This window comes from Artemia franciscana, chromosome 19 (genome assembly GCF_032884065.1).
Source record: "Artemia franciscana chromosome 19, ASM3288406v1, whole genome shotgun sequence".
NCBI lineage: Eukaryota > Metazoa > Arthropoda > Branchiopoda > Anostraca > Artemiidae > Artemia > Artemia franciscana.
In genome coordinates this window covers 13,226,502-13,245,340 of record NC_088881.1, presented here as the reverse complement: position 1 = coordinate 13,245,340, position 18,839 = coordinate 13,226,502, and the positions used below count along the sequence as shown (strand labels likewise).

At 35.1% G+C, this 18,839-nt stretch overlaps 1 protein-coding gene across 1 annotated transcript in view; it reads left to right on the top strand.

The window, feature by feature from the left end:
• Positions 1-18,839, top strand: part of LOC136039304 (probable ATP-dependent RNA helicase DDX28) — a 121,448-nt gene that overhangs the window by 64,381 nt on the left and 38,228 nt on the right. Inside the window, exons 5-6 of the mRNA XM_065722910.1 lie at positions 5,847-6,044; positions 7,412-7,562. Coding sequence (XP_065578982.1) covers positions 5,847-6,044; positions 7,412-7,562 — 349 coding nt within the window. The remainder of the gene's footprint in view (positions 1-5,846; positions 6,045-7,411; positions 7,563-18,839) is intronic.

The following is an 18,839-nucleotide window of genomic DNA, read 5'->3' as shown; positions in this document are numbered from 1 at the left end:
GCTTTAATCTCTTCTGTCGAAGCATCAATTCTGGAAAATGTTGAAGCATTTTCCCTAAACGTTTCGTTGTTACCCAGGCGTTTAAGCACAATTCCTTTGCCAAGTCCATTTAGAAGTGAAGTTGTGTCGCAGCCAAGAATTACGTGAGCAAAAGGAAGCAGTTTGCAGGTTTAAGTCCCAATCTTCTTAAAAATGACTTCGATGTCCCAAGTTATACCTGAAGTTATTGCCTTAGACTCATTGTGCAGGTAAAATTTGTGGTGCTTTGGAACATAATGATAAAGTAAAAAGACTATATATAGTCTACAGTCTATAGTATATAGGTGACGGTATTGTCACCTATAGCTATATTGTCCAAAGACTCCGAACACTCAACCGCTTTCAGCACAATAAGCAAGTCAACATCAGCTTTAGCTTGGATGGTTCTCAGACCTTTGCCTCGTAAATAATCAGAAAGTACGTTGACGAAAAGGGCTCTATTCTTTTTGAACGAAAAAAACTCCTCTTTTTTGGTGGTCAATCTCATTTCTGGGCTAAACAGTACTTCCCGTCTAGTGACACGGTTTCACTTAAGATGAGTCAGATCTTTTGTCTAAGCAGCGATGTCGTAGCCGTCAAGTATGATAATGGCTTCTGGATATTTGGCTGAAATGCTGTTCCAGTATCTGCCTAAGATCTTCGAATATGCTTTTTTTCTTTGCCCAGACAATCCTGTGAAGCAAAGCGCCCCCATCTAAGGCGTAGGTGCAATTTGTTTTTCCCCAATAGCATCAATTTCTGAAAGTCGCTTGATAGCTTTTCCTACCTCTGGTTTGTTTGGATTTCGGAACGTGCCAGAATCATCAAAAAATCACGCAGAATAGGAGCAAAGTTCCTACTTAAAGGAAGATTCTTCGTTCATATTTAGTCTTTTGAATATAGTTAGAAAACGCTGAAATAGCAATGAAGGGTTTAAACGGTGAATTTGTTCCCTATATTTTTGCTTCACCGTCATAAGGACTGCCTGATTCTTCCGTTTGAACGAATGCTCCTTCAGAGATATCCCAATCAATCCGTCAAGAATCTTCTTCCCGACTTCCACTGCTTTGTCGACGTTCACGTTTTCTGCAGCATACTTCCGTCATTCCTCTACCTCTAGTCAATCCGGTTGCCGTTTGTAGACTTCTCTTCAGTTCTTGTTCTATGACCGAATCTGTAGATAAACCGGCCCAACTTTCGAAAAATGGCAACCATGTCCATTTAGTTTATCCAAAGTTGTCCTGTTCGAGTGTCGTGACTTCGCTCTGATTTAAGAGCCGACAGAGAAGCCTTGACTTTCATGAGACTTACTTTCTCACATAGGTGTTTGATTTCACTAAGGTCAAACATATTCAATTCGAGTTCTGTATTCAGTTCAAGCTCTGCATCTGAATCCTCGTCTATAAGTTTGTTTTTTTATCAGAATCGAGTGAAGTACTGCATCTTCAATGGTATGGGCTCGCAGTGCTGGAGGAACAGTCTTACAATTTAGAAGATGAGGAACTGTATCAGAAGCATACATCTTCATGAGCAATAATCTTCATGGGTTTCCACCTCAACGGCTGGTCAAAGGTTACGACCGGGGTAAATCTGTACCTTTCGTGTTGATGGGCAATGAATTTCAGTGTAGAAAGGATACAATTGCATGGTTCCACCCCAACCTAGCTTAGGTTGCTTGAGATGCCACGACGTAAGCCAAAGAACATATAATTATGTTCTAAATAGTTATAGTTATTTTGGAGAATAGGAGTATCTCGGATCAAATTAACTGCAAGTAAGGACCGACATTACAACTTAAAACGAACAGAAATTACTTCGCCTATGAAAAGGGGTTGTCCCCTCCTCAACGCTTCGCTCTCTACGCTAAAGTCTTTATCGTTTTTTTTTGTTTTTTTTAGTTCAGTTCAGTTTAGTTTATTAACATCAAAATAAATGGACAACAATAAGTTTCTACTCCTACAAGGCTCCATGGCCCGTTTTAAAAAGTAGAGTTGTGAGAAAGAGTCAAACTTTAGCGTAAATAGTGAGGCGTTGAGGAGGGGGCAACCCCTTTCGTATATGGAATAATTCCGTTCGTTTTGAGTTTTAATGTCGCTCCTTATTTGCAGTAAAAAAAAAATGTTTTTTTTTATTTAATAGCCCATAAAAAACCACGCTTTTATTCAATCTGAGAGTGAGCTAATATTAAAAACATAAAAAAAAATGGTAGAGAAAATTTTGAAAAACGGTGTTAACTCTCCAAAAAAAGTCACAATATCTTAAGAATAATATTTTAATCAGTGTTTAAGTAAGAATAATGGATACTTGTCTGTTAAACGGAACGCACTCAAGAATAAGAGCCCGGCTCTTTACGCTAAGTTTTTTTACTGTTTTAAAAAGTATATTTGAGAGAAAGAGTCAAACTTTAGCGTAAAGAGCGGGGCGTTGAGGAGGGAACAGCCCCTTTCATATACGGAGTAATTTCTGTTCGTTTTAAGTTTTAATATCGCTCCTTACTTTCAGTATTAAAAAAAACTTGTTTTTTTTATTTGATTTTATCAGGATTAACCTAATTTGACTTATTGGGTGTGTTCCACGTAACAGACAAGTACCGAATGATGTGAATTTAATATAGGAATACTAATTTCTGCTTAGAGATTCATTTTCTTAAAATAGTTATTTTGGCACACTTTCGTTGAGAGTAGCGGTCTACGATAGCGAATATACGTTTTTCCACTTTTGAAATGGTTGTGAGAATGGTGGACCACGCTCGCCAATTTGGATCCAGTCATTAATTTCGTAGTTTAAGTTCCGCGTTAAAACCAAAGGTTGTCTTTAAGTGCTCCTTGTCTCTGATGCTATCTTCATTGAATCTTTCTCTAGTATGCTATGCAGATGAGGGTTTGAATTTTATCCGTGCCCTTCAAAGAATGAGTGATATATTTGACACACTTCAACAGGAGCATCTTAAATCTGGCCTTCCTTTCAATTCTTATAAGTATAAAATAGTTCTTTTTAACTTGGAAAGCGAGTCACCATCCTATATATTAGCATTTTAAGATACCATTGCTAAAGCCGTTGGCCTCTCAATTGGTTTCTCGATACGCCACGCCAGATGTCTGATCCTAAACCATCTCACACGACGCATATGCGCCTCGCGGAGCTCCCACTCCTAGTGATTTATCACTATTTATACCGATTTTGCATATTGCTTGAAATAAATCACTAAATCAGCTTATAAATTATTGAAGAAAATCCGTAAATCAAACTAAAAATCACTAAAATGTAGTGATTTTTGGTACTTATGTATTATCCGACCCCAGTCAAGAATTTTGATCAGTATGATCTGAGAAAAACCGGTTCGTCTGTCTACAGTAGGTTATAATTAGCTTAGTCTCATTAAGAAAAACTACGACTTAAGTATATTTTCTTTAAATATTCAATATATAGAAGTGATGAGGCTAGGCTAGGTATTTAACGTAAAGCGTTCTGGACGGCCTACTTTCCATAATTCTCTATTGTAGTCTCCATAATTTTGTTTCTAAAATATTATGTTTTCATCATATTTTGATATATTTTCTTATGAAAAACCTAACTTCACTTCTTAGGTGGGGTCGGGACAATCCGTAGGTATGATTTTTTTTCACCGATTGGCAACCCTGCCGCCTTGTAGCGAGACTTTTCAAGAACGGCGCCCTCCCTGACATTTTTTATATTGCCCCAGTTTGGAAGCTGCTTATTGAACTGACTGTTCGCTAAATATTTGCTTCATTTGTCACGTTGGTATCGGAACTCACTGTTGATTAGAAAATTGAAACTCACTGACCCTGACCTGCAATTGCCAAGCACAACTGAAAACATAGTTCTTAACAGAATGAGTTTTACCTTGTCTAATTTATTAGTGTTTATTATTTTTGTATGTTTTCGTCATTACTATGTGTGAAGCATTAATTTTTAAATTTGTTCCCTGTGCTTGTTTTATTTTAATCGTTGCTTGTCATTGTACCATGCTTGTCACTAACCATAGTTAGTGATTTTACATGTTCCGATTCATTTATTAATTTTTTTTTCTTTTCATTTTCCTTTATTACATCGTGTCATGTCATATGAATGATGGGTGTTCAATAAATATAAAAAAGTATTTTTCAAATATTTATTTGATAAATCTATGATTATTTTTATTTAAAAATAATTAAATTTAATTATTAAATATAATTTACTTTAAATTAAAATAATTAATTAAAAAACATAAAAAACTATTGAACTCGGGTATTAAATCGTGCAAAAAAAATGATTAAGAAGAGATTACAGAAAACCACAAAAATGCTTCAGCTGACCACATCCAGTCAAATCGACAATTGTTTTTGGGTCTTCAAACCTAACGATTTGATGGATTTATTGGGAGTACAGTAACCGTTTAATCATCCTTTATCATATTTTTCGTGTCCCTTTCATCCATTTCTCACTGTTTTTGTAATTTAAATTTGCCGATTGAATATCGTGAACATGTTATGAAACTCGAGGAGATGCCCGTGATCGTTTGATGATGAACGAAGTTGGATAGTAATTTGAACTTAATTGTACAATTTTTATTAACCCTAAATTTCAACCTCCTTTTTAATGCAATTTAGGGTCTAGGTTACGGCTTTAATCTTAGGTGTGCCCTACAGAAATTCTGTTGAGTTCAAATTTTTTTGCCAACAGCGTTCAAATGACGCGTGATGGACGTTTCCTTTCCATTTTTTGTTATTGTTTCTTGAAAATTTATATTTGGGACTCAAAGCAACTTCTCCAAGCGGAATGTTTTATGTCCAACTTTAGATTATATAACAACAGTTATTGAATATTGGTTTAAGTCCAACTCTGGTTCTTATATAATATCTACGAATCTTTATATATAACCTACCTTATGACATAATGAAAATGAATATTCGAGTTTGAGTCCAAGACCATATGCAACGGTCTTCCAGTTGCAAGGACTTTGGATATCAGAAACATAGCATAAAGTAACCGTTCGCTCAATTTTCAACGGTCACTGGCTTTCATACATTGCAGAAAAGCAATTAAATTAAATAATTAAATAAGGCTTTTACAGCTTTATTCCTTTTTTATACGCCACTAAGTTCTGAGCTTTTCGTATCGTTTAATACATATTTTTAAAAGTTTTGCCTATTTCTTCTTGATTTTTTTTATTTGGAAAATTTTAGCAAATATTATTTGTATCCTTTCTATTTTCAAAATCAATCCACCATTAACTTGAATACAGCTGTTTGATTCTGGTGACGAGCTTACAATGTCAATATTCGGTAATTTAAGACTTGCGCCTGCATTTTTTGAAAATTGTGTTAATTAAGCAGAATTTGAATCCCTCCTGTTTTAAACTCTAACGCCGCAGACTTTGTTCAGTTGTTGAACAGAATACTAGTAAGTCGAAATTTTCCAGGATTTTGTTTTAATTAGCCCCACAATGTTTTTAACTATTATTATTATATCTTCTGTTTGTCTTTCGTTTTATGACCCAATTGATGTACGTAGCCAGAGTTCGATATTTTGCCCAGTAAAAAGCCTATGATATTTTCTATTTAGGGCCAACACAGCGATAGAAAGTGTAGTTCTGAAGGCCGTATCCAGATGAGTAGGTGGTTTGACCCCCTCCAAAATGTTTGTCTGACAAGTAAAGACATAACAAAAATGGATATCAACAAATTTTTTACGCGTTTTTTAGTACCCCCCCCCCCCCGAAAAAAAATCCTCGTCAAAACACCCCTTGAAAAAAAGAATCCCGGATACGGCCCTGGTAGACCTGCTTAGTACGGCTCCCATATTTAATGTTCCTTTCTCTTTTGAAGGTACTGGCAATTCCGGAAGTCCTCAAAGGCAAGAACACGCTCATTGCTGCCGAAACAGGTAGTGGCAAAACTTTGGCCTATCTTCTTCCTGTTATCCAACAAATCCTGGAAATGAAGGCAGCGGATCCCCAATTACGAGTAAACAGGCCTCTTGCAATTATTGTGACTCCTGGAAGAGAGCTTGCTCAACAAATTTTTGTAAGATCTTTTTTACTATAGAAAATACTTTTACAAAAATGCGTTTATAGTTCAAAGGCCCATCCCAAGTTGATAGAAAAAAGCAGTGAAATAATCAACAACAAAAAATTGTAGTTTTTCATGTAGCGCATCCATCAGAGTATGGAAATATGTGTCGCGTTTTGTTTTTCTGTTACCTTGTACACTTAATCGTAGGGAATACTTCTTACGGCACATTTTACAATAGGCTTGGCCGAATTGGCCAAGCTTCTTTCTTAGTTCTTATTTTTAGGAAATACTTTCTTACCGTACATCACATGAATATCTGTTGTGAGATGGGGACACGTGGTTTACAGTTCTCTTCATTTTCTACTCTTATAAATTTCAAAGTTTTAGTATCTTTTAGTTCATATCAAAGATAAGCAAAGTGTAAGTATATTTTCTATATAAAAAAAAAATGACAATTAGTGTTTATGTTCTAATTACTAATTCACCTTAGACAACATCAATGCGACTTTACATTGGTTCAAAATTGCTCTCTTCCCTCCCCCTTAACTGCTCACCATGCCTTATAATGGCAACATGTGTTGAATAAAATGTTACGCTTAGCTACAAAAGAGGACTAGAAAGTCCATTTTCGTCAAAGAAAAATCTTTATTAGTATAAAGCCAGGACTTTTTAGAAGGTAGCTAAATTTTAATAAGGAGATGGGGAAAACTTCAAAAAAAACAAAAAACAAAGATTGTCTGAACAATACAAGAAAATATAGAATAACTGATAAATTGTCAAGACTCATGAGGGAAATTTGGGTTCAAAGTCCCCCGTCCCTTGCGTATGTGGCTGGACACTTTTTAAAGTCTCATCCCAGTTTTTATGAATTAGTGGTGAAGGTCATTTGACTAGTAATGATGATGATGAAAAGGGGACTAATAATGGTATGCAGGATGCTCTGAACTAAAATAGGGCATGCCATAGGCATAGACATGCCATAACAAGGAAATTCATTTTCACGGTGATCTCACGCTGTTGAATGAAACAAAAAATAGTACAATTTTTTTCTGAAGTTTTGTCACTTTTTAAATAAAATCGGATGGTTCTGCTACATTTATTTCTCAAAGATTTATTTCTCTGAATTTACAATCGGCTGTCGTAGTAATTTCTCGTTTTTGCTGATTGATTTTTGCTACCAATTTAATCCCACGGCTGCTTCCTAAATATTTATGTAATATCTATTTGAACCGAGCAAGGATTTTTTTTTATACTTTCTGAGATCTCAAATTTTTCACCCCAAATTTCTTATTTTATTTTAAATAGCAGTTGCTTGGTTTAATATTTATTCAACTGTTATTGTCTTTACGAATACATAATTATATGTATTTTTTTCTTAGGATGTTGCAGAAGATCTTTGTAGAGCATTGCCAGTTAAATGTAATTTTGTTACTGGTGGCAGCATAGCTCGTAAAATTACGCGTCCCCAATATGACGAAGTTGATTTGTTAGTTGGTACGCTTGGTGGACTCAGTAAATTAACGACTTTTGGTAAGTTTTCATTTAATTTTTGTTACCTTTTTAGATGAAACAAAAAAATGGTGGTTTTCAGTCAGTGAACAGAATAAGGAAATCAACGGTGAAGGGCATCCTGCTTTTCTTGTTTGGAAGAGCAGAGAACCACACCCCATAGTTGCTGAAATTAAGGGTGTTCGATACTTGAAAATCATTTTTTTTTTTAGTTTGAGCTTCGGCTGACTATCTCAAAGACAAAGGATCTGTTTTTAATAAAATTCGAGAACCACAGGGAACTCCCAATTGAATGGAGATTTTAAATGTATCGAGAGTTCGAAGCTAACGAGTGGCTAGTTTAAGATAAAGAAAACGTATAATCTCTTACTAATTATTATGCAAAGCGCTCTCTATTAAATTTACATGCTATGGTGAAATACCAATGAGCGGTGAATATCTGAAATTGATTTCCTTTTTTTATATTCAATCAGCTTTGTTATGCAAAGTCTTATGCAAAGTTATGCAAAGATGGCAAAAGTTAAAGTTAGGTTATTTTAGGTTATAAATCTCAAAAATGCGTTAAAAACCTATTATAACCTGTCACTATCAAACCTTACATTAAACTGAAAAAGCTAACTGGAAAAGCTGACTAAATCCGAGGAGAAAAAAAAGTAATATTGAAAATTGACCGGTGAGTGTCGACATTCTCCAATTTCGGTCTTTCACAGTAACATACATGCAGCATAAATAATATACATACTGCGTCGGCAAGGTTTTCGATCAAAGTGGGTAGCACAACATATTGTTTTCCAAGCAAGTATGTCAGAATATTTGTTGGGGCTGCTCTTTCGTGAGCTTTAAAAAGAAAATTCATCCCTGTTCAATCGGAAAAACAAAATTCGCACTTTTTAGTTATGTAAGTTCTATTAAATGTGAATATCTCTCGGCACAAGAAAGGAGAAGTTAAATGATTTTTTTTTAATTTCTGAGAAAGTAGGTGTTGGTTTTTAGTTCTCTATCGTTTATTCGAATCTTTTATCCAAGCTGTGCAACTTAAGGTATCGAATCCTCTTAAACAGTGATATGATATCCAGTTGAAATAAATGGCCTGACCCTTAAGTTATTAAAATTGTCGTTGGCCTGACCCTCTGAAATGAATGGCCTAACCCCTACGTTATTAAAATTGTCGTTGCCGAAAACCTTTAACTGGAGGTTAAGGTTCCCCACATTCAGCAAAAGAAAATCAATCTTTACATTGATAGAATTGATGTGCCTAGTGTGTTAAAGAACTATAATAACTGGGTCTGTTAATAAAGTTATAGGCCTACCTTACCTTGTGTCATTATAGTGGAAGAAGAAGTGATTTACTTTTTGCTTAAGAAGAACAAGATGCTATCCAGATATGAATACTTTAAAAAGATAGTGGCCAACGTCAATCCTAGCCGAATATTTCAGTTATATATCGAACGACTGTTACCCGCGAAGAACTGAAAACTAAATAAAGGGCATGAAATGAGCTGTATAGAAAAATTTTCCACAACATGACTAAAGATAAAATCCAAATGAAAAAGCCTCAGTGTAACAACTCTAACAATTTCGGCTAAAATGAATTTCTGGTTATATGAACTAAATATGTAAGAAATTCTTGATTATTGAAGTGCCAAAGGCTCTTTCTTGCAGATAATGTAACAAACATATAGGTGTATGATTTATCGATATTCCTGAAGGCCCGCAAATGCAGTTTATTCCAATGCTCCAAAAACTCGGAACATATTTTAAAAGAAAGAAAATTTACGAAATTAATTGCCTGTTAGTTTTAAAAATGGCTTCAGTATTATAATTCTCCTTAAATCTGGAAAAATGAAATTCCAAGTTACTCATCAAGGAGGAGTCTAACAAGTACCTTATACTTTTAAAAGTAGTTCTATCATGCAGGACCTCATCAAAACTCGGAGAATCGTATTCGTTTATTTAAAATCTATTGTAGCACAAAAAATGAACGACAACACAAAGAAAGAAAACGATCAATAATGGGGTTTTTAAAGGCCAAATGAAAATACTAAAGAAAATACAGAAAGCGAATATTTCGAGAGAAAAACCACCTCTCTTCTTCAGCGCGAACAAAATAATAAGATCAAGGAAAAAACAAAATAGAAAATGAGGAGAAAAGGTCACTTGTTAAATACGCTTGCAAAATATGGCGCGAATGAATTTAAAAATCTGTTCGTACGAAACTTTACGGGTTGTAGCTCATTGTTATGCTTAGTAATTCTGCTGATCTCTACTTTACTATCTATAAAGCTTTTTTTTTCCATGCTGACCAATGGTTTGCATTTCGTAGGTACCAGCCTCCTGATTCAATGTTTTTGGCCGGGAGTACAATACGTAGTTGGGGGCAAACCATCTGATGCTTCCCGTGTTTTATTATCTCCAGGTACCCAATTAGAGCTGGGTCAACTCTGGCTGAGCTTACAGAGTCACACCATTGACCTCAGTTCCAAACCAATAACCAGCGATACCAGGGATCGAACCCCTTACTTCAGTATTTCAAGTCTAGGACGTGAACCATTTGGCTAGGACGGCTGGTCTGTGCAGATGATGGAAAAATCGATCGGTGTTTTTCGTTTGCTAACCACGTTTTCACAAATTTCAGTAATCAATTATGTCTTAGAACGAATAAGGTTGGGAAGTTCAAGAGCTCTTTTGTAGTTGCTGAAGTAGGGTCCAAGTAATATTTTAGTAGCACGTTCTTGAACATCTTTTAGTTCTGCTGACATGTAAGTAGTTTTTTGAGTTTAGGGCCCCCAACGGAACAAAAATATTCGAGGATAGGTCTGATGTAGGTTGTATACGCCAGTAGGAGTTGGCGATCAGAGAAGCCCAACCTGCGCATTTTGTTGACCTCTGGGTTGATTAGAGACATTTGGTGCAAAATTTTCAACATGTAGCTTAAATAAGCAATCACCTGTAAATATTGCACCTATAGTTGTTGCAGAGAAAACAGTTGGAAACGGCAGATCTGAGGTTATAATGTCCCGCTTGAGTGTACTGAATCGTGAACTTTCGATTTCTGTTCATTCACTTGTAGGTCATTTGACTGACACTGGGTGATGAAGTGAAGGGTGGAGAAAGTCTGGTCAAACTATTTCTTAGGCATTGCATTCTGTACTGTGTACTTGAGAAGTGTAGACACGTCGTCAACGAACTTAAAATGCTCTCCGAATTATACTAGGACTAGGTTGGTGATGAAAAAGAATTAAAGAGCAGCTAGTTTCGTTCCTTGGGGGCAGTCGCAGGTTAGTTCTCATCCAAGTTTATACCCTCGACACTTGCCTCTATCTTCTCTGTTGCTATTGTCTTGAAAAAAAAAAATTAAACAGCAATGTCCCTCGCTGTTGTAGTTGTATAGGGAAAAAAATGCCCATTTGTTTGTTATAGCTTGAACTTTTCAACTAAATAAATTACTTTATAAATTGACTAAAGTTGTTGAAGTCGACAGCTAAATTGTCTTTATGTCAAATACTTATATTATATAATATAAATATTTATATTCAAATATATGTCAAATGTTGCTCCTACAAACATTTTCATGAACTTAAGGTTAAATATAAATATATTGTATTACGGATATTAATTGTTTAGCAGATAAAAGTAAGGGTTGGAATGGACGGGTCACTCTAATTTAAATGCCGAAAAATCTGCAATAACTTGCACTGGCTTTCATATCAAATTTGACACAATTACCACTGTGTAGCAAGGGAGATGCTAAAGGATCCAGATTTTATTAATGTAAACATTTTGCGAGGATTTGACATTTCTTCTTTTATAGAAAAGCCATCCTTAAAGCATCCTTAAGCTAATTTTTGGAGAAAGACTTATAGAAATCATTCGAAAGATCGAAAGGGTCAAGTATAAAGAATATTTGCTAGTATAATAATAATAACAGTTTAATTCAACCCTCTTTATATAGATGAAATGCACTTAGAGGAGTACAAAAATATAGAAAAATAAAATAAAATGGAAACAATAAACAAGAAAAAAACAAATAACATATCAACTACTTAGACAACACAATTAAGCTATACTATTAAGTAGAAAGTCGATAATGTTTTCTCTATGCTTACGGAACCTTTTCACAAGCTGTTCCATTTTTGAAGACTAATTTTAAAAAAAAAAGAAAAAAAACACGTTCCGAAAAAGAATTTTTATAAAGAAAAGTAAAGGCCATATCAAACTTAAGATAAAAAAAATAGAAACCTACAATAAATCAAACTCAAAACGACCAGAAATTATTATTTTAAAGAAAAAATGAAACCCGAAACGAACAGCAACTAAATAAACAATCATAGCAAAAAAAAACATACAACAGAGATTTTAATGTAAATGAATAAATAAATCTTAAAATGAGTAAAGCTTAAATTGAATAGGCAAATCAAGCCTAAAACGAACAAAAATATTTACCTACTGAAGTATAAATGAAACCCAAAACGAACATAAATTAAACAAACAATCGTAGTTAGCAAACATAAAATAGATACTAATATAAATTAATAAATAAATCTTGAAACTAGTGAAACTTAAATTGAATATCAAACAGTTCGTAGTACGTAAGGAGCCACCCGGCTCAATAGTAAACAAAACCAATAGTTACATCAAAAGAATCGCATTTTAATACTGAATTCAAATATATAAGTTTCACCGAGATTAATTTTACCCATCAAAAGTTACGAGCCTGAGAAAATCTGCCTCATTTTGAAAATAGGGAAAACACCCCCTAAAGGTCATACAATCTTAACGAAAACCACACCATCAGATTCAGTGTATTAGAGAACCTTATTGTAGAAGTTTCAAGCTCCTATCTATAAAAATGTGGAATTTCGCATTTTTTGCCAGAATACAGATCACGGATGCGTGTTTATTTGTTTGTTTTTTTGTTGTTTTTTCCCCAGGGGTGATCGTATCGACCCACTGGTCCTAGAGTCTTGCGAGAGGGGTCATTCTAACGGAAATGAAAAGTTCTAGTGCCCTTTTTAAGTGACCAAAAAAATTGGAGGGCACCTAGGCCCCCTCCTACGCCAATTACTTTCCCAAAGTCACCGGATCAAAATTCTGAGATATCCATTGTATTCACCGTAGTCGAAGAACCTTATAACTATGTCTTTGGGGGCGACTTACTCCCCCACAGTCCCCGTGGGAGGGGCTACAAGTTACAAACTTTGACCAGTGCTTACATATAGTAATGGTTATTTGGAAGTGTACAGACGTTTTCAGGGTTTTTTTAGATTTGGGAGGGGGTGGGAAGAGGGAGATATGTTGGGAAATTTCCTTGGAGAAATTTGTCATGGGGGAAGAAAACTTTCATGAAGGGAGCGCAGGATATTCTAGCATTATTTAAAAAAAATTTGAAAAAGTTTTTTCAACTGAAAGTAAGGAGAAGCATTAAAACTTAAAACGAACAGAAATTATTACGCATATGATGGGCTCACCTCCTCCTAATACCCCGCACTTTACTCTAAAGTATTTTTAGTAATTTCAACTATTTATTCTACGGCTTTTGCGATTCATTCTTAAGGTATTGGGACAAAATTTAAGCTTTAGTGTAAAGAGCGAGGTACTAACGAGGGGGTGAACCCCCTCATATACGTAAAAAAAGAATACAAAAGTTCGTTACGTAAGCTAATTTTTAAGTTGCCTAATTTCTAATTTCTAGTTGCCTTTTTAAGTAACCAAGAAATCGGAGGGCAACTAGGCCTCCTCCCCCGCTCTTTTTTTCTCAAAATCATTCAATCAAAACTCTGAGAAAGCCATTTAGCCAAAAAAATATGCAAATTTTGTTTTAATTATTCATCTGCGGAGAGCCAAAATCAAAACATGCATTGATTCAAAAACGTTCAGAAATTAAATAAAAAAACAGGTTTTTTTAACTGAAAGTAAGGACCGACATTAAAACTTAAAACGAACAGAAATTACTTCGTATATGAAAGGCGCTGCTTCCTCATCAAAGCCCCGCTCTTTACGCTAAAGTTTTTACTGTTTTAAAAGGTAGAGTTGAAAGAGTCAAACTTTAGCTTAAAGACTGGGGCGTTGATGAGGAAGCAGTCCCTTTCATATACGTAGTAATTTCTGTTCGTTCTAAGTTTTAATGTCGCTTCTTACTTTCAGTTAAAAAAACTTGTTTTTTTTTTATTTAATACAAACCAAGCTTGAAATGATCAAAAATCACTACGAACAAGAGTTTGGGTTTTGCCTCCTTCTCTCACTGTAAAAGTCTAAAACCTATTGCGTCATTGGCACTTTACTGAAAACCAATTTTATTACAAATATTTTCTTTTATACTTATTACGACGTTGAAAATAAACAAAAAATGACAGTAAAATTAGATTTTGAACTGACAATCATTCAACACCTAACATCATTAATATATCAAATATTCAGCTTAATTTTATTAGTTCTTTCTAAAACTGTTCAAGACAAATATAGTTTCTCTACAAACAAGAGTTTGGATACTGACCCCTTTCCAAACTGTAAAAGTCTAGAGCCTAATGCATGATTGGTGCCTCACCGAAAACGAATTATATTGCAAATATTTTCTTTTCCATGTATTACAGCATTGAAAATGAAAATAAAATTACAGTGAAATAAAATCTTGAACTGATGATCTTTCAATAATGAATATCATTTATATCAAATATCCAGTTTGATTTTATTTGTACTATCCAAGACTGCTCAAGACACGTATAGGTTTTCAGTGAAGCGCAAAGGACGCAATAGGTTCTAGACTTTTACGGTGAGAGAAGGAGGCAAAATCCAAATTCTTGTTTGTAGTGGTTTTCATTCGTTTCAAGCTTGATTTGTGTATTTAATTTAAGTTTCACTCGTTTTAAGATTTATTTATTCGTTTATATTAGTACATATGGTATGTTTGTTTGCTATGATTGTTTATTTAATTTCTGGTCGTTTTTGGTTTCATTTATGATTCAATAGCAAAACATTTTTGTTTGTTTTAAATTTGATTTGTATTTATTTATTTTCTGTTTGTTTTGAGTTCCATTTATTATTTGATAGTAATTTCTGGCGGTTTTGAGTTTGAGTTATTGTAGATTTTATTTCTTCTGATCTTAAGTTTAATATGGCCTTTACTTTTCTTTAAAAAACTCTTTTTTGGAAAGTTTTTTTTTAATTAGTTTCTGTTCGTTTTTGATTGCCAAAGTTTCAAGTTTTTGAATATTCCCTATTTCAAATAATTTTTTTCCCTTAATAAATTATCGGTCTTGGTAAGAAGTAATAAAGCTAAACTGAATATTAGATATATAATTATATTAATTCCTGAAAGCTCATTAGCTCAAAATTTTGTTTCACTGAGGGCTGGACTTGAAACTTTAACGCTTCTAGGCCCAAGCGTTTTTGCTGCTCTGTTTTTACAAGACTATTGAGGAAATCCCCAAAACCTTGGGGATAGCGAATGCCGTAGGGCCTAGCGGGTCTATTGGTAAGTACTGGCCTGCGTTCGCTACAATTTTCATTTTAGTTTCAATGTTGTAGTAAGTACAAAAGAAAATATTTGTAATAGAATTCGTTTCTATTACAGGGGTCAGCTCCCATGATTTTAGGAACAGAGTAATTAGTTTGTTTGTTTTCTGGGGTGAGAGGGTCAGGCTATGGAGGGAGGGCCAGGGGTCAGCACCCATTATTTTTGGAGTAAAATATCGTTAATAAGCTTTTTTTAGTTGGGTTGGGAATTGGGCTTTTCTGGTCTTTGAACTGTCTTAGAAACCCTCACATAAAAACCTTACATAACCACATGGTATAACACACAACATTTGCTCCCGGGCTCTGGAGGGTTGTGTTGACCCTGGAGTGTTTTCTCTGGTCTTTTGACTTATTTTAGCAAAATGGCTATCTCAAAAAATTAATAAAATGGATTTGGGGTAAAGAAGGTAGGGGGCTAGTTGCCCTCCAGTCCCTTTTCACTCTTATAAAGGGAACTAGAACTTTCAATTCATAGTCATTTGAATCCCTTCCCAAGCTTAAATATTCCATAATAACCTTATATGCTCCTGGGGTATAAGTTACAACCCTTCCCCCGGGCTCTTGGGGGGGTTACCTAGAAAATTTTGCTATGTGATCGTTAGACTGTTTCAAACAAAATGACAATCTCAAAATTTTGATTGGATGTATTTGGGGAAAAGAGGGCGTGGGGGGGGCAATGCCCTCTGATCACTTTTGACTCTTAAAAAGATAACTAAAACTTTCAATTTCTAATCAAATGAGCCATTTTTTAAAGTTTTTGCGACCACCCCTTGCATAAAAACCTCATATGCCCTCGGGGTACAACATACAACACTTACCCCGGGGCTTTTGGGGATTTTGTCTACCCCATGGTTTTTTATTTATTTGATCTTAGGCTATTTTGAATAAAATGGCTATCTCAAAAATTTAATCGGATGCATTTGGGGAAAAGGGCCTTGGGGGGGGGCAGTTGACCTTCGATCACTTTTGACTTATGAACGGCACTAGAAATTCCGATTTACAATTTAATGTGACTCCTCCGAAATTTGTACGAGCATCCCTTCCATAAGAACTATATATGCGCTCAGGGCATAACTTACAACGCCCGCCCCCGGGTTCTTGGGGGCTCTGTCGACCCACGGAGTTTTGTTTTCTAATTTTGAGATATTTTTAACAAACTGATTCTAAAATAAAATATTTTTAACAAACTGATCTCAAGATATTTATCGTATGTAATTAGGGAAAGTTTTATTTTATGAAACTGGCCTTTAACTCGAGAAAGCAGCTCAACGATTTTCTAAGCTTTTATTTTGACGCTGAAAAAATAAGTGTTTTTGTACTTTTAACATTTGATCCAAATGGAAGACATAAATCAAACAGTTCGTGGTGATGAACTGTAAGTAAGGAGCGACCCGGCTGAATAGTAACCAAAAATGTAGAAAAAGGAATTTTGATACCAATAGGTATCTCAAAAGAATTGGATTTTCTTACTTCTAAGATAAAAGTTTCATTAAATTTAGTGTTGCCCATCAAAGGTTATGAGCCTGAGGAAATTTGCCTGATTTTCAAAAAAAGAGGTAAATACCCCTTAAAAGTTATAGAATCCTACTGAAAATCTCACCATCACATTCAGTGTATTAGATAATCTTACTGTAGAGGTTTCAAGGTCATATCTGCAAAAACTTGGAATTTTTCTAATTTTTGCCAGAAGAAAGATCACGGATCCGTGTTTATTTATTTTTTGTTTATTTTCTCCAGGTGTGATCATATAGACCTAGTGGACCTAGAACGTCGGAAGAGGGCATATTCTAACGGAAATGAAAAGTCCTAGTGTCCTTTTTAAATGACCAAAAAAATTGGTGGGCAACTAGGCCCCCTCACACGTCACTTTTTCCCAAAACCATCCGATCAAAATTTTGAGATAGCTATTTTATTCAGCATAGTTGAAACGCCCAAAAATATGTCTTTGGAGATAACATGACCCCCCAAAGCCCCTGGGGAAGGGTCTTTAAGTTATAAAATTTGTCTATTGTCTACGTATAGTATCTGTTATTGGAAAGTATGCGTACATTGTTGGGTGGGGAGGGAAGGACAAATTTTTTGCTGGGGGATTTTGCACGGGGAGAATTCTCCATGAAGAGGGAAGTTTCCTTGGGGGTGAACTTTTAACGGAAAATTTTATGTTGGGGGTGTTTGTCAGAAATCCGATACGAAATCTTTTTATGTTTTGCTTTCTCTTTACTGACTCAATCTTACGCGTGGAGATTTTAAGACAAATTGTCGTCAGGGTAAATTTTCGACGGGGTAAATTTTCGCCAGGACCGAATTGTCCAGAGGATGTTTCCGGGCGAGGGGGCTTTTTACTTTGAGATGGAGCCAGATATCCTGGCGTTATTTAAAAAAACGATAAGAAATTTAATAAATAAAAAAGTTTTTTCAACTGAAAGTAAGGAGTAGCAATAAAACTTAGAACGAACAGAAATTTATTACGTGATACGCTGAATCTGATGGTGTGATTTTCGTTAAGATTCTATGACTTTTATGGGGCGTTTCCCCCTATCTTCTAAAATAACGCAAATTTTCTCAGGCTCGTAACTTTTGATGGGTATGACTAAACTTGATGAAACTTATATATTTAAAACCAGCATTAAAATGCGATTCTTTTGATGTAGCTATTGGTATCAAAATTCCATTTTTTAGAGTTTTGGTTACTATTGAGCCGGGTCGCTCCTTACTACAGTTCGTTACCACGAACTGTTTGATACTACCAAGGTAAGTGAAGCTGTCCACCTGATTAATCTTTTCGTTACCCAACGTCTTTTTTTTCATCTTCGCTCATTCCTAGCCTTAGTCACTTAGTCTTCGGAGCATTAATTTTCAAACCTATTCTAGCACCGTGAACTCCCAAAACCTCTAAAAGCTCATACATTTTGCTCGCACTTTCATCTAATATGCTTAAATCATCAGCATAATCTAAGCCCGGGAGAGTTTTCCTCCTCATTTGATTCCGTGGTCTCCTATTGCCTTTCCTGTGATAGTCCATCAAAATGATCCGTGAAGGGGGATAGAACACAACCCTTCTTACCTCCTGATTTAGCACAAAACCAGCTGCTAACCTCATTTCGTACATTAACTGCAGCAGTGTTTTTCTCGTACATAGCACTAATCACTTTAATGTATTTGTCTGGTATACAGTACACGGCTATGGCCTTTGCTAAAGCTCTTCTATCAACAGAATCGAACGCTTGCTCATAATCTATGAAACTGAGGGCCAAAGGTTCTGACAACAAAGGTACTTCTCAATTACTAACCTACGTGTGAAAATTTGGTCGACGCATCCCTCTACCTTTTCTAAAACCGCAATGTTCTTCTCTTAAAACTTTGTCTACAGCATCTCTCAGTCTAAAAAGTATCATATTACTAAGTAATTTACAACCAACAGAGACCTATTGCCTCGATAATTCCGAAACTCACTCTTATTACCTTTTTTATACAGTGGTTTAATTAAGGTTTTCCTGAAATCGTTAGGTACTTTCCCTTTTTCAAAAATTATAGTCATGATCTTCAGTAACTTATTTCTAACCTCAGAGCCACCATATTTAACAAACTCATTTACCACGCTAACAGTGCCTGGAACCTTATTATGTTTTAATCCTTTTAGTACTGTCGCTAATTCTTTCTCACAAAACAAATCTTCCTTCACATTCAAGGTATTACAAACTTTTTCATTTTCCTCTATATATTTTCCTGCAACTGTATCTTGGTTTATCACATTCTCAAAACGTTCTGCCCTTCTCTTTAACGCTT